The following is a 13,509-nucleotide window of genomic DNA, read 5'->3' as shown; positions in this document are numbered from 1 at the left end:
TAATCTTCTTGGACAGAGGACAGAGCTATCGCTAGATTTTACTTTAACCCCTTAATCCCATATGACATACTATCCTGTCGAAGTGACCTGGAACTTAATTCCCAGTGACGGGATAGTATGTCATATGCAATCGGCCGTGCTCATGGGGGGAGCGCGGCCGATCACGGCCGGGTGTTAGCTGACTATCGCAGCTGACATCCGGCACTATGTGCCAGGAGAGGTCATGGACCGCTCCTGGCACATTAACCCCCGGAACACTGCGATCAAACATGATCGCAACGTTTCGGGGGCATAGAGAAGCATCGCTCAGGGAGGGGGCTCCCTGCAGGCTCCCCTGAGACCCTCGGTACAAGGCGATGTGCTCACTTTGTACCGAGCGTCTCCTCCCTGCAGGCTCTGGATCCAAAATGGCCGGGGGGCTACGTCCGGGTCCTGCAGGGAGGTGGCATACAAGCGCCTGCTCGGAGCAGGCGCCTGTAAGCCTGGAGCAGTGCACGTCAGATCGCTGATCTGGCACAAGGCTCTGCAAAGTGTCAGATCAGCGATCTGTCACTATATAGTGATGCCCCCCTCTGGGACAATGTGATAATGTAAAAAAATATATTTTAATGTGTAAAAAAAAATAATTCCTAAATAAAGAAAAAAAAATATTGTTCCCATAAATACATTTCTTTATCTAAATTTTTAAAAAAACAATAAAAGTACACATGTTTAGTATCGCCGCATCCGTAACGACCCAACCTATGAAACTGTCCTACTAGTTAACCCTTCAGTGAATACCGTAAAAAAAAAAAAAGAGGCAAAAAACAACGCTTTATTATCATACAGCCGAACAAAAAGTGAAATAACACGCGATCAAAACGACGGAAATAAATAACCATGGTACCTCTGAAAACGTAATCTTGTCCCGCAAAATACGAGCTGCCATACAGCATCATCAGCGAAAAAATATAAACATTATAGTCCTCAGAATAAAGCGATGCAAAAATAATTATTTTTTCTATAAATAGTATTATCGTATAAAAGCGCCAAAACATAAAAAAAGATATAAGTGAGGTATAGCTGTAATCGTACTGACGAGAAGAATAAAACTGCTTTATCAATTTTACCAAACATGGAACGGTAAAGACGCCCCCCCAAAAGAAATTCATGAATAGCTGGTTTTTGGTCATTCTGCCTGACAAAAATCGGAATAAAAAGCGATCAAAAAATGTCACGTGCCTGATATTGTTACCGATAAAAACGTCAACTCATCCCGCAAAAAACAAGACCTCCCATGACTCTGTGGACCAAAATATGGAAAAATTATAGCTCTCAAAATGTGGAGACACAAAAACTATAAAAGTTAATCAAACCCCCCTTCATGACCCCCTCAGTTAGGGAAAAATAATAAAATTTAAAAAAATGTTTTTATTTCCATTTTCCCATTAGGGTTAGGGCTACCGTTAGGGCTAAGGTTAGGGCTAGGGTTAGGGCTAGGGTTAGGGCTAGGATTAGGGCTAGGGTTTATTGCTAGGATTAGGGTGAGGGTTAATGCTAGGGCTAGGGTTAGGGCTAGGGTTGGGGTTAGGTTTAGTGTTGGGTCTAGGGTTAGGGTTGGGGCTAGGGTTAGGGTTTGGGCTAGGGTTAGGGCTACGGTTAGGGTAGGGGCTAAAGTTGGGGTTAGGACTGGGGCTAAAGTTAGGGTTAGGGTTGAGGCTAAAGTTAGGGTTAAGTTTGGGGCTAAAGTTATGGTTAGGGCTACAGTTAGGGTTGGGCCTAAAGTTATGGTTAGGGTTGGGGCTAAAGTTAGGGTTTGGATTACATTTACGTTTGTGGTTAGGGTTATGGTTGGGATTAGGGTTAGGGGTGTGTTGGAGTTAGGGGTGTGGTTAGGGTTGGGATTAGGGTTTGGGGTGTGTTGGGGTTAGGGGTGTGGTTGGGATTAGGATTAGGAGTGTGTGTGGGTTAGGGTTTCAGTTACAATTGGGGGTTTCCACTGTTTAGGCACATCAGGGCTCTCCAAACATGACATGGCGTTCAATCTCAATTTCAGCCAACTCTGCGTTGAAAAAGTAAAACAGTGCTCCTTCCCTTCCGAGCTCTCCCGTGTGCCCAAACAGGGGTTTACTCCAACATATGGGGTATCAGCATACTCAGGACAAATTGGGCGATAACTTTTGTGGTCCAATTTCTCTTGTTACCCTTGGGAAAATAAAAATTTGGGGGGCTAAAAAAACATTTTTGTGAGAAAAAATGATATTTTATTTTCGCGGCTCTGCTTTATAAACTGTAGTGAAACACTTGGGGGTTCAAAGTTCTCACAACACATCTAGATAACTTCCTTGGGGGGTCTACTTTCCAATATGGGATCACTTGTGGGGGGTTTCTACTGTTTAGGTACATCAGGGGCTCTGCAAATGCAACGTGACACCTGCAGACCAATCCATCTAAGTCTGCATTCCAAATGGCGTTCTTTCCCTTCCGAGCTCTGCCATGCGCCCAAACGGTGGTTCCCCCCACATATAGGGTATCAGCGTACTCAGGTCAAATTGGACAACAACTTTTGGGGTCCAATTTCTCCTGTTACCCTTGGGAAAATACAAAACTGGGGGCTAAAAAATAATTTTTTTGGAAAAAAAAAAGTTTTTTTATTTTTACGGCTCTGCGTTATAAACTGTAGTGAAACACTTAGGGGTTCAAAGCTCTCAAAAAACATCTTGATAAGTTCCTTAGGGGGTCTACTTTCAAAAATGGTGTCACTTGTGGGGGGTTTCAATGTTTAGGCGCATCAGTGGCTCTCAATTCCAGTCAATTTTGCATTGAAAAGTCAATTGGCGCTCCTTCCATTCCGAGTTCTGCCATGCACCCAAATAGTGGTTTACCCCCACATATGGGGTATCAGTGTACTCAGGACAAATTGGACAACAACTTTTGGGGTCCAATTTCTTCTCTTACCCTTGGGAAAATAAAAAATTGGTGGCGAAATTATCATTTTTGTGAAAAATTATTATTCTTTTTTTTACGGCTCTGCATTATAAACTTCTGTGAAGCACTTGGTGGGTCAAAGTGTTCACCACACATCTAGATAAGTTCCTTAGGGGGTCTGCTTTCCAAAATGGTGTCACTTGTGGGGGGTTTCAATGTTTAGGCACATCAGTGGCTCTCCAAATGCAACATGGCATCCCATCTCAATTCCTGTCAATTTGCATTGAAAAGTCAAACAGCGCTCCTTCCCTTCTGAGCTCTGCCATGCGCCCAAACAGTGGTTTACCCCCATATATTCAAAAATTCAACTTTCGAAAATTGTGAAATATTCAACATTTTAGCCAAATTTCTTTTTTTCTCACAAATAAACGCAGGTAATATCAAAGAAATTTTCCCACTATCATGAAGCCCGATATGTCACGAGAAAACCGTGTCAGAATGACCGGGATCCGTTGAAGCGTTCCAGAGTTATAACCTCATAAAGGGACAGTGGTCAGAATTGTAAAAATTGGACCGGTCATTAACGTGCAAACCACCTTTGGGGCTTAAGGGGTTAAAAGCAGTAATACAACATCCGGCACTACTCAATGTTTAAGGGTATGTGCACATGTCTAGTATTTACTGCAAACACCATGGTGTTTGTAGGAAAAATGTTGCATAAAATGCCCGTTTTTGTCTTGTTTTTGATGCGTCATTACTTGCGTTTTTCCCCATTCATTTGAATGGGTGATAAACACAGCAAGAAAGCTGAAAGAATTGACATGCTGCTGATTTGAAAAAATGGTTTAAAGGTTAAAATCCGCAAGGAAAAAATTTGCAGCGTGTGCTTGAGAAATCTCATTTACTTTGCCGGCACTGTAAAATACAAAGCAAAAAGAACCCCACAGAATAAAACACAGCAAATCATTCAGACATAAGTGATTTTTCTCGTACATAGAAATCGGTCAGACTTTTATTGATGTTTTGAATCAGATTTCCGTCAGAGTTTGGTCATTGTGCCAGTTTTTACCAACAGAATTTCATCAATTTTACTTGTACGCAAAAAAATAGGGATATTTCCCTAGTTTCTCCAATCAGTCCGTGAAAAATGGGTATTTCACAGATGTCATCCAAGTTTCACTGCTATAACAAGTATCTATTGTATATGGAGCGCGCTGTCAGGGCAGTGGGGTACTCGGTAACGGGTCCGGTTGGCTCAAAGGGGGGATGTCACAGTGGCTGACCCGGTCCTTGGCCCTGGGACGTCCGTATAAAAGGGAAAGGTCTTTAAAGGGATACAGTTTATGTTCGTGTCGCCACCTGTGGTATTCTGTCAGGGTGACCGACGCTGCTTTAAGGGGTCCGCTGGGGTGATGTTATGGCAGCTAGATGGTATACCTTCCCACAGGTGAAGTATATCCCCAGGGCTTCACAGTATGTAGATGGTGAATGGTGAATGGCGCAGTGAAGAAAGAGGACACAAGGTTGCAGTCTCTTTACCTTTACTGAAGACTTCAGCATCCACAGTACAGGGCACCAGACCACAGGGCAGGCAGGGTCCAGCCGGTTTGGAGGCAAGTCCAGAGTCCCATTGTCCAGGTGGAGAATAAAAGCTTTCCTCTAGCGCCATGGTGGTGTAGTCCCTTACTGCTAAGCTTCTCATAAGGTCCTCACAGATGTTATCTCTCTCTGTCCTCCGGATTTTATAGGACATACCCGTATGACTGGTGACTGGAGGCGGTTTATAGGGACTCTAGCATGACCCAGCCTCTAAGGTTGTCACCTTGCCTCCTGGGTGTAGTTGCAGACAGGTAATGTGCAATCAGCTGTCCTGCCGGTCTCTGATGTAAGTCATAGAGGTCCTTACAACCTCGGTGTTCTAGCTACCGGTCTCTGCGCCTCAGAAGGAGGCAGCCTGCTCGGGGCAGGTCCCCTTCTGATATCCTCTCCTGTGCTTCTTCTCCTGCACGCTCGCTGCAAACAATTCGGCCTTCAAATGTCTCTTTATGGGAGCTCTGTGGGCATGCACAGCTCCGTAAACCCTCTATCCTCCTCAGACGGCTGTCTGGAACTTTCTACCTCTCCCTACAGACTTCCAGTTATCTATATATGGGGAGTCACCAAGTAAATGGGATCAGAAGCTCCCCCTGGTGGCCTGGAGTGTGAAATGTTGCATGTTTGTAGTACCTGGATGCAGTTATCCTTCCTTGCCTCCAAACGTAGCATCACTCTCCCCGGAAGGAAAGCAATAACACTGTGATGACCAGGACCCTGGGGTGCCACATATATGAGTTCATATGACAGGTTTGAGTTGTATCAGTGCAAAAATTGGATAAAACTTATAAGTGAAAAACTGTTGACTGCATGATCACTAAGTCCAGCAAACACATCAACAAATCCAGGACAAGAGTGAACTTTGGTTCTCAGTGTAGATATTCAAAGTGTATTTAGTACAAAAGAAAGAAAATTAATAAAAGCAAATTCATGGCACTTACCAAACATTGCTATTTCACTCAACAACTTTATTAGATGAAGAATCACGTCAGCCGGGATGAGCAACAAATAGAAGCCTATATTTTTATTCTCTTGGGATATAGATGTATACAATGCTAGAATTTAACTCAGTTCCCACCCCTCCTAAAATGTAATTTATCTAACTTGTATTGACAGCAACATATCTACTATATGGCACACATAAATAGTAGAAATAGGTTGTGTACACATAAGCGCAGCTGCTGGGGGAGCAGAGGGTGCAGTCGCCCTGGGCTCCTTGCTCTGAAGGACCCACCCATAGCTACACTACTGTTAACCACATAGAAGTGTGCACCACTACAATAAAGTTTAACTCTGCATTAGAGCACGATCTCCCTACACTGTCACCAATAGCAGCAGGCCACACGGCTGCCCCGCCGTCATTGAAAGTTCAACTGTATCGCATCCTGGATACCAATACAGTTGAAAGCAATGGTAAAAGAGGGAGTATCCTCCATCATTCTTCCTTGGCGTCTGACATCTCAGCGCAGTGGGGGCGATGACGTCACTACATAGCACCCGCTGTGCTGAGATGTGCAGCGCTTCAGAACGGAGTAACTGGGGAATGAGGAGGACGGTCTCCGTTCTCCCCTGCTCACTAGAGCTTCGGCTCCGTCGTTCCCGGCCATGAATTTTATCTGGATGTGTTGTTAATAAAAGTTTTTGCATTTCAAGAAGACCGGTGAGTGCCCTCATCTTCTTTTTTACACTTGGATATATATTTTTCTTTTTGGGAGGGTCGACTGGTTAGAACTTCTACTATGGGGCCCCTTGATTTCTTTGTACGCTCCTGACTGCCACTTTCCATTTTGTAGACTGTAGGCCACTTTAGTCTTGTGGACTAAATAGTCGCAGGTCCAGAGCAGAGCGATGTGAGTCCCGGCGCAACATCAATGCATTCATCTGCCTGGGACCTTCCGCTTTCTGCTGCTGGACTTGCTGGGGTAATGTGAGCATATGATAGATATAGTAGTGGTAGATATAGTATATCTCTACTTCAGTAAAGCATTTGATAAAGTATCTCATATTATTGTTATTGAAAAAATGACCAAGCATGGGATTGACAAGGCTACGGTTAGGAGGATTCATAACTGGCTCAGTGATGGTACTCAAAGAGTGGTGATAATGGTTGCACATCCAATTGGAAGAGAGTTTCAAGTGGGGTACCACAAGGTTCTGTAGTGGCCCCTGTGTTGTTCAACATTTGTATAAGGGATTTAGATAAGGGAACTAAAGGCAAACTAGGACAGATAGTTAACACTAGAGAAGACAGAGAAATTATTCTAAAGGATCTAGATAAGCTTGAACAATGGGCAGCGACTAATAGAATGGTATTTAACAGGGAGAAATGCAAGATTCTACATCTGGCCAAGAAAAATGAAAATTACATCTACAGAATGGAAGGAATAGAACTAAGCAACAGCACGTGTAAAAAAAGACTTGGGTATATTAATAGATCACAGACTGCACATGAGTCAACAGAGTGATACTGCAGCAAAAAAGGCAAACACAGTTCTTGGATGTATTAAGAGGAGCATAGAGTCTAGATCACATGAAGTAATTATCCCCCTCTACTCCTCCTTGGTCAGGCCTCATCTGGAATACTGTATCCAATTCTGGGAGCCACATTAAAAAAAACATTGAAAAACTGGCACAAGTTCAGAGAAGAGCTACCAGGATGGTGAGCGGACTGCAAAGTATGTCCTATGAGGAATGATTAAAGGATCTGGGAATGTTTAGCTTGCAAAAAAGAAGGCTAAGAGGAGACTTAATAGCTGTCTACAAAATATCTGAAGGGATGTCACAGTGTAAAGGGATCATAATTCTAATTTTCACATGGAAACACAAGATGCAATGGAATGAAACTGAAAGGGAGAAGATACAGATTAGATATTATAAAAACCTTTTTGACGGAATGATCAATGAGTGGAACAGGCTGTCACGAGAGGTGGTGAGTAGTGATGAGCAAATATACGCGTTGTTCGGGTTTTCCCGAGCACACTAGGGTGATCTCCGAGTATTTGTTAGTGTTCGGAGATTTTGTTTTCTTGCGCAGCTAGATGATTTGCGACTACTAGACAGCTTGATTACATGTGTGGATTCCCTAGCAACCAGGCAACCCCCACAAGTACTTAGGCTGACTAAGAGCTGTAAATCAAGCAGCTGAATCAACAAAAATGAAATCTCCGAACACTAACAAATACTCGGAGACCATCTGAGCGTGCTTGGGAAAACTCGAGCAACGAGTATACTCGCTCATCACTAGTGGTGGGTTCTCCCTTAATGGAAGTCTTCAAACAGAGGCTGGACAGACATCTGTATGAGATGGTTTAGTGAACCCTGCATTGAACATGGGGTTGGACACAATAGTCCTGGAGGTCTCTTCCAACTCTAACATTCTATGATTATAAAATAAATACATTAGTCTAGTCTTTTCCAGTCACTGTCTTATGGTATGAACCATAAAAATGACATGTACAGTATTTTGTAAAATAATCATAAACAGAGTTAACTTTTCTTTTTCTTTCAGATTCAATATTGGAGGTCCCACCAACTCCATCCCTGCTCTTTGCTCTTATTTCTTTGATGAGACAACCCCTGTTCTGTTAGATAAAGTCTACAGTCGAACTGCAAATGACATTTCTGATTTGTGGACCCTGTCTAAAATTGCAGGTAAGAGACTAAAGCAACATGGTCCCCTGTGCAATACCTCCTTTTGGTGCTCTCCTTCCTATAACAGGAACTTAAAGGGTAACCATGGTTTTAATTTTTATTTTATAAACCAATAGTATGCTTGAAAAGAAGAAATTTTGAAATTTAACTTATAGAAAAAATCTTCTTCTTTCTCCTCCATGACTGTTCATTCATTCTCAATTCTGATAAAAAATTCTGTTTTCATTGAAGCAGACTTTCCCATTACTGAGACAGGAGATGGCAGCTGCTCTTGATGAGATTCTATGTAGATAGAAGAGGGAGGAGGTCTGCCTCTAGCTCCTCCTCGACCCTCACACTCTTCCCTTTACATAGAAACTGATCAGTAGCAGCTCTCATCTCCTATCTCAGTAGTGTAAAATCTATTTTCACGTATTGTACCCGTGAATTGACAATTTTGAGAATTAAAGTACAGTCCTGGCAGAGAAAGAAGCAGATTTCTCTAAAGATATATTATTATGTTGCTTATTTTCTTGTGCACTATTGATTTATGAAATAAAAATTAAAACAATAGTTATTTTTTAAACTGCATTTTTAATGTAACAGGGGTTCCCTTTAAATACCGTCCGCAAGTGTGACCAAACGCTGCAAAAAATTATATGTTGTGTAATGTGAAAGCAGCAGTGCCAAATGATAACCTGGGACTGAAATTCACTCCTGGCATTAGAAATTACACAGGCCTGTGCTGCTACCAAACACCCACTTCCCCAGATGGGGGGGTCTCTGTGACAAATATTACCCTGCTTGAAGTTGGAGAAAATCAATGTTTTCAGGAAGACCAATATTGCCAATAGTACCGCTATATATAATAAAACCACATAGTGACAGAATAATGGCATTAGGGGCAGGCAAACTAGGAATTTGCCTAGGGACCCCACTCCTCCAGGGGCCCCCAGACAGTGGCATGCTGCTAAATAGCGGCACATGGCTGCCACTATTGGGCCTGTGAGTCAGGGGGATCCGGTGCCAGTGCTGGCTCTGGCCCCCCTGCATCGTGCATTCAACTGTATCAGCATCGTAGATGCTGATACAGAAGAAAGCAATGATCCAGTGAGTTTATGAAAGGAAAGAGAGAATGTGTATGAAGATATTCCATGCATTAAGATAAACATCCATGAAATTTTGTACCCACCATCCACTGTACATACCCCTTCCTACGGTGATGCTCAGTAAAAGACAGTTCATTTTTGAATGGTGGTCTTCCTCTCTGAACTCTACAACATCTGGCACTGGCCATCTGAAGTCACTGGCATCATGATAACACAAGACCCACTTAAATAAAATAAACACACAACAACTTAGTTATGGAATATAATGGCCGTGGCATTTTATTTTGGGTTACATTTGATGAATTAATCATTCATATAATAATAAATAATTAAAACCTTCAACTGAATTGAAATATGACCAAGACATCCAATCCACCCGGAAAACCCGGCGATTCTCCCACAAATTAAACGACACGACATAAAAAAAATAGGGAGGGAGGGCAGGATCTTCTTTCTTCCTGACAGGAATGACTCTGACCGTTAGAAACAGCTGCTATTTATAAACAAATTTTTTCCCGCATTTTTTTGTCTCTGCCAATCAGAAACAAAGAAAAAAGGCGGCAAGCCATCTGACAAAAAAAAAACGGTTTGAACCTGCTTGTGCACAGCACAGCTTACTCAGGAACTAAATTAACCCCTTCAGAAAAAACCTTGTAACATCATGAATCCATATAACATAAATTCATTTTTATAATAATCCATAGGGGTCTGTGTTCTCATGAGACCCCCCCTTGTAATTTGCAAGGGGAGGGCTTCCATGAGGCCTGCAAGGGTGTAGTTCCCCCTTAGACAAAGCCCACACACCCAGCCACGACCCCCCCTGTTCATGTAGTGTTCCGGGACGTGGAAGATGAATACCTCACCCACGTATACTGCCCTGCGTCACGCTACACCCGTACACGCCTATACTCTATTACCATCAATCCTGCAATATTAGAGACTAATAACATCACCAGACAATAACCAAATATTTCCAGCATATACTGTACATCAGTGGCGTAACTGGAGTCCGGTGGGCCCCGAAGCAAAATTTGGACCAAGGCTCCCACATGCAAGCTGTTCAAATATATAGGCCTTCTAGTTATAGTGTTTTACTGTATATCCTATAAACACCTACATATTTGACCTCCAGGTAATGATGTCCTCCATCCTGGGCCCCTTCCTGTAATAAAGTCCTCCATCCTGGCCCCCTTCCTGTAATAATTTCAGCCATTATGGCCTCATTCTGAAATAATGTTCCCCATCCTGGGCCTCTTCCTGGTATAATATTCACCATCCTGGCCCCGTTCTGTAATAATTTCCCTTATCCTATGACTCTTCCTGTAATAATGTCCTTCATCCTGGGCCTCATCCTGATGTAATGTCCCGCATCCTGAGCACTTTCTTGGTATAATGGTCCCCATCTTGGGCCTCTTTCTGGTATAATGTCCTCCATCCTGAGTTCCTTCTTGGTATAATGTTCCCCATTCTGGGACTCGTCTGATGTATTGTTACACATCCTGGGCTTCTTCCTGGTATCCTATTCCCCTTCCTTGGCCTTTCCTATAATAATGTCCCCCATTCTGCTGCTTATCTGCATTACTGCTGTAGAAAACATGTAAAAAAAAATGAAGATACTTAGAACACAAATTGGCCAATTTGTGTGAGCCGAACAGCCAGGGACAAGGTGTACCCCTTTGTTGTTACCCTAAACCTGACATGAGGACTCTACCAGGCAGGTACGAACTGGGGCTGAAATTCAGTCCTGGCATTTGAAATCACACAGTCCCATGTTGTCCTCGTCCCCATGAACCAGATGGGATATATTACTAATATTACCCTGGATAGAGGAAAGTAAGATTTACTACAAGACCAATATTTCTAATGATACCCGTGGCCTGCTGGGGTAAGTGACGAGTCAACCACCTGGTGCTCTGTCACAACTCTTAACAGTATGGGAGTCTTGAGAACACCGATTGTGTTAGTAACATAGCAGACAATGAAGCCCACAACCAGACAGGCCCTTCTGGCATTTGCCAGAATTGCCAGATGGCCAGTCCGGCCCTGCTCCCAGGGTAAAAGCCTGCAATTGCATAGGCAAATAGGAGCAATAATTTTAAATAGAGCTAGTCTTCATTCGAGGTACACCAACAACTCAGCATTGCATTAGTTTGTTTGTAGAACCAAAGTATTCGATACTCAATGTTATCGAGATATTTTGAAAATGTTGCTTCCATTTTTTCATCATTTGCATATCATTAACATGTCTATCAAACCATCAACTTTAGCAAGTGGGTTCAGTAAACCTAGTCTATAGCAAAATGTTAACAAGGTTGAAAGGTCAGTACCCAGGAAAAAGAGGTTTGATAACAGTGACTTCCTTAGCCTTAAGGTACCGTTACACTAAGCGACACTGCAGCGATATAGACAACGAGCCGATCGCTGCAGCGTCGCTGTTTAGGTCGCTAGGAGACGTCAAACACCGGCAACAGCTGAACGATGCAGGAGCGATCCAGTGACGTACTTATCGTTCTCGCTGGTTGTTAGCTCCATGAAAAAACATTGCTGGCATCGTTGCTTTTGCTGTCAAACATCACAAATCACGCCGACCTGACGACCAAATAAAGTTCCGGACTTCTAGCTCCAACCAGCGATGTCACAGCAGGATCCTGATCGCTGCTGCGTGTCAAACACAATCGCTATCCAGGACGCTGCAACGTCACGGATCGCTGTCGTTCTCGTTGGAAAGTTGTTCAGTGTGAAGGTACCTTAACAGTGCCAAGTTTCTCCTCTTCTTTCTTCTTGAATGTTTTCCATATCACTAGGCACACCAGACCAACACTCCGCATCCCACAGTGCAAAAGGAGAGAGCGGACAAAATGAGGGATGCTAGGGGGAGACACAACAAATAAATGCTATGTAATCAAATTGTGACAAATCCTTGCATAATATTTTTGCACCTTGTGGTGACATTTTGTAGGCTGTTTATGACAGTATTTTGAGCAATAAAAATGGCAAGCATGTACTGGGCTTTGTACAGATGACCTCTCTAAGATCTCTCTCTCTCTCTCTATGATCTCTAAGTCTTGGAAAGATTTAATTTTCTGTTTTGCTATTTGTGCAGGTGTTCCATACGGTTCTTCGAAACCCCTCATAATTCTGACCAGCTCTGTAACGGAGGGGGCAGCGGAGGAGTTTGTGTACATAATGAAACGACTGAGGAGGGCATATATCATTGGAGAAAAAACAAGTGGAGGCTGCCACCCTCCGCAGACCTATCATGTGGATGATACCCACCTATACCTTACCATACCTACATTGCGATCAGCCATGAGTGAGCCCAAAGATTCTTGGGAAGGAAAGGGGGTCTTACCTGACTTGGAGGTCCCCTCTGAAACAGCTCTGCAGCAAGCAAAGCAGATCCTGGCCTCTCAGTTATAAGACATTAGATGACATATGACTATTTTATGTGTGGGTTTAGGAAGAATATTTTTATGGGCATTAGAACCGAAAAAATAATATATAATATACTCTAATTTTTATATACTTTCCATACGTGTAAGTAGCATGTGTGGCATGTTGTATCTACAAACTAGGATCCTTTGGACTACACACTCTAGTACTATATGCAGAAATCAAACCCAACAGTTCTATGTGCTCTGAATGTAATGTATACGTTAGCTGTTATAATAATAATTGATGTATGTATTAATCTGTCCTGTGTAATTAACACTTGCCCATTGTAGTTGTTTTGTGACTGTAAAGTGAATGCTCACCTTTTAACACTTTCATCAATAGGAGGTAATTCATTGTTAGATACAGTATCTCTTTATATTGATCAGAGTATTCTTCTCCATATCCCCTGCAAAGTAAAACATTAAAATTCTGCTGCTGCCACTAGAGGGCGCACACTGCATGCTCTTTTTACTTTGAAGTCAATAAAGTAATAGTAATCAATTAGGATCTTAGCTTCTTCAAATGGCTGTGGAGGGCGTGTGACCATCCAGAAACTACTGGACAGTCCAAAAAATAGAACCCATTTTTCTCCTCTCTGTTAAAATAAAGTAATTTTTTTGAAGCTTGATCAAAGGGAACCTGTCATCCCCAAAACCCCCCCACCCCCAGGCGTTTTTAACTAAAAGAGCCACCTTGAGCAGCACTAATGCTGCATTCTGACAAGGTGGCTCTTTTAGTTCTTGTTCCTGCCACTGCTGAAAGAATCGTTTATCAAATTTGTCCCTCATACCTTGAAATCGCCAGGGGAGCAGGTATTTCCCCCCTAACACAGACG

General features: G+C 42.8%; 1 protein-coding gene across 1 annotated transcript in view; it reads left to right on the top strand.

Annotated features, from left to right (window-relative positions):
• RBP3 (retinol binding protein 3) overlaps positions 1 to 13,132 on the top strand; it is a 33,069-nt gene extending 19,937 nt beyond the window's left edge. The window contains exons 3-4 of the mRNA XM_069752673.1: positions 8,009 to 8,151; positions 12,343 to 13,132. Coding sequence (XP_069608774.1) covers positions 8,009 to 8,151; positions 12,343 to 12,659 — 460 coding nt within the window. The 3' untranslated portion in view covers positions 12,660 to 13,132. The remainder of the gene's footprint in view (positions 1 to 8,008; positions 8,152 to 12,342) is intronic.
• Positions 13,133 to 13,509: the final 377 nt, after the last annotated feature.

This window comes from Ranitomeya imitator, chromosome 2, assembly GCF_032444005.1.
Source record: "Ranitomeya imitator isolate aRanImi1 chromosome 2, aRanImi1.pri, whole genome shotgun sequence".
NCBI classification, from domain to species: Eukaryota; Metazoa; Chordata; class Amphibia; order Anura; family Dendrobatidae; genus Ranitomeya; species Ranitomeya imitator.
This window is presented reverse-complemented; position numbering and strand designations above follow the sequence as displayed.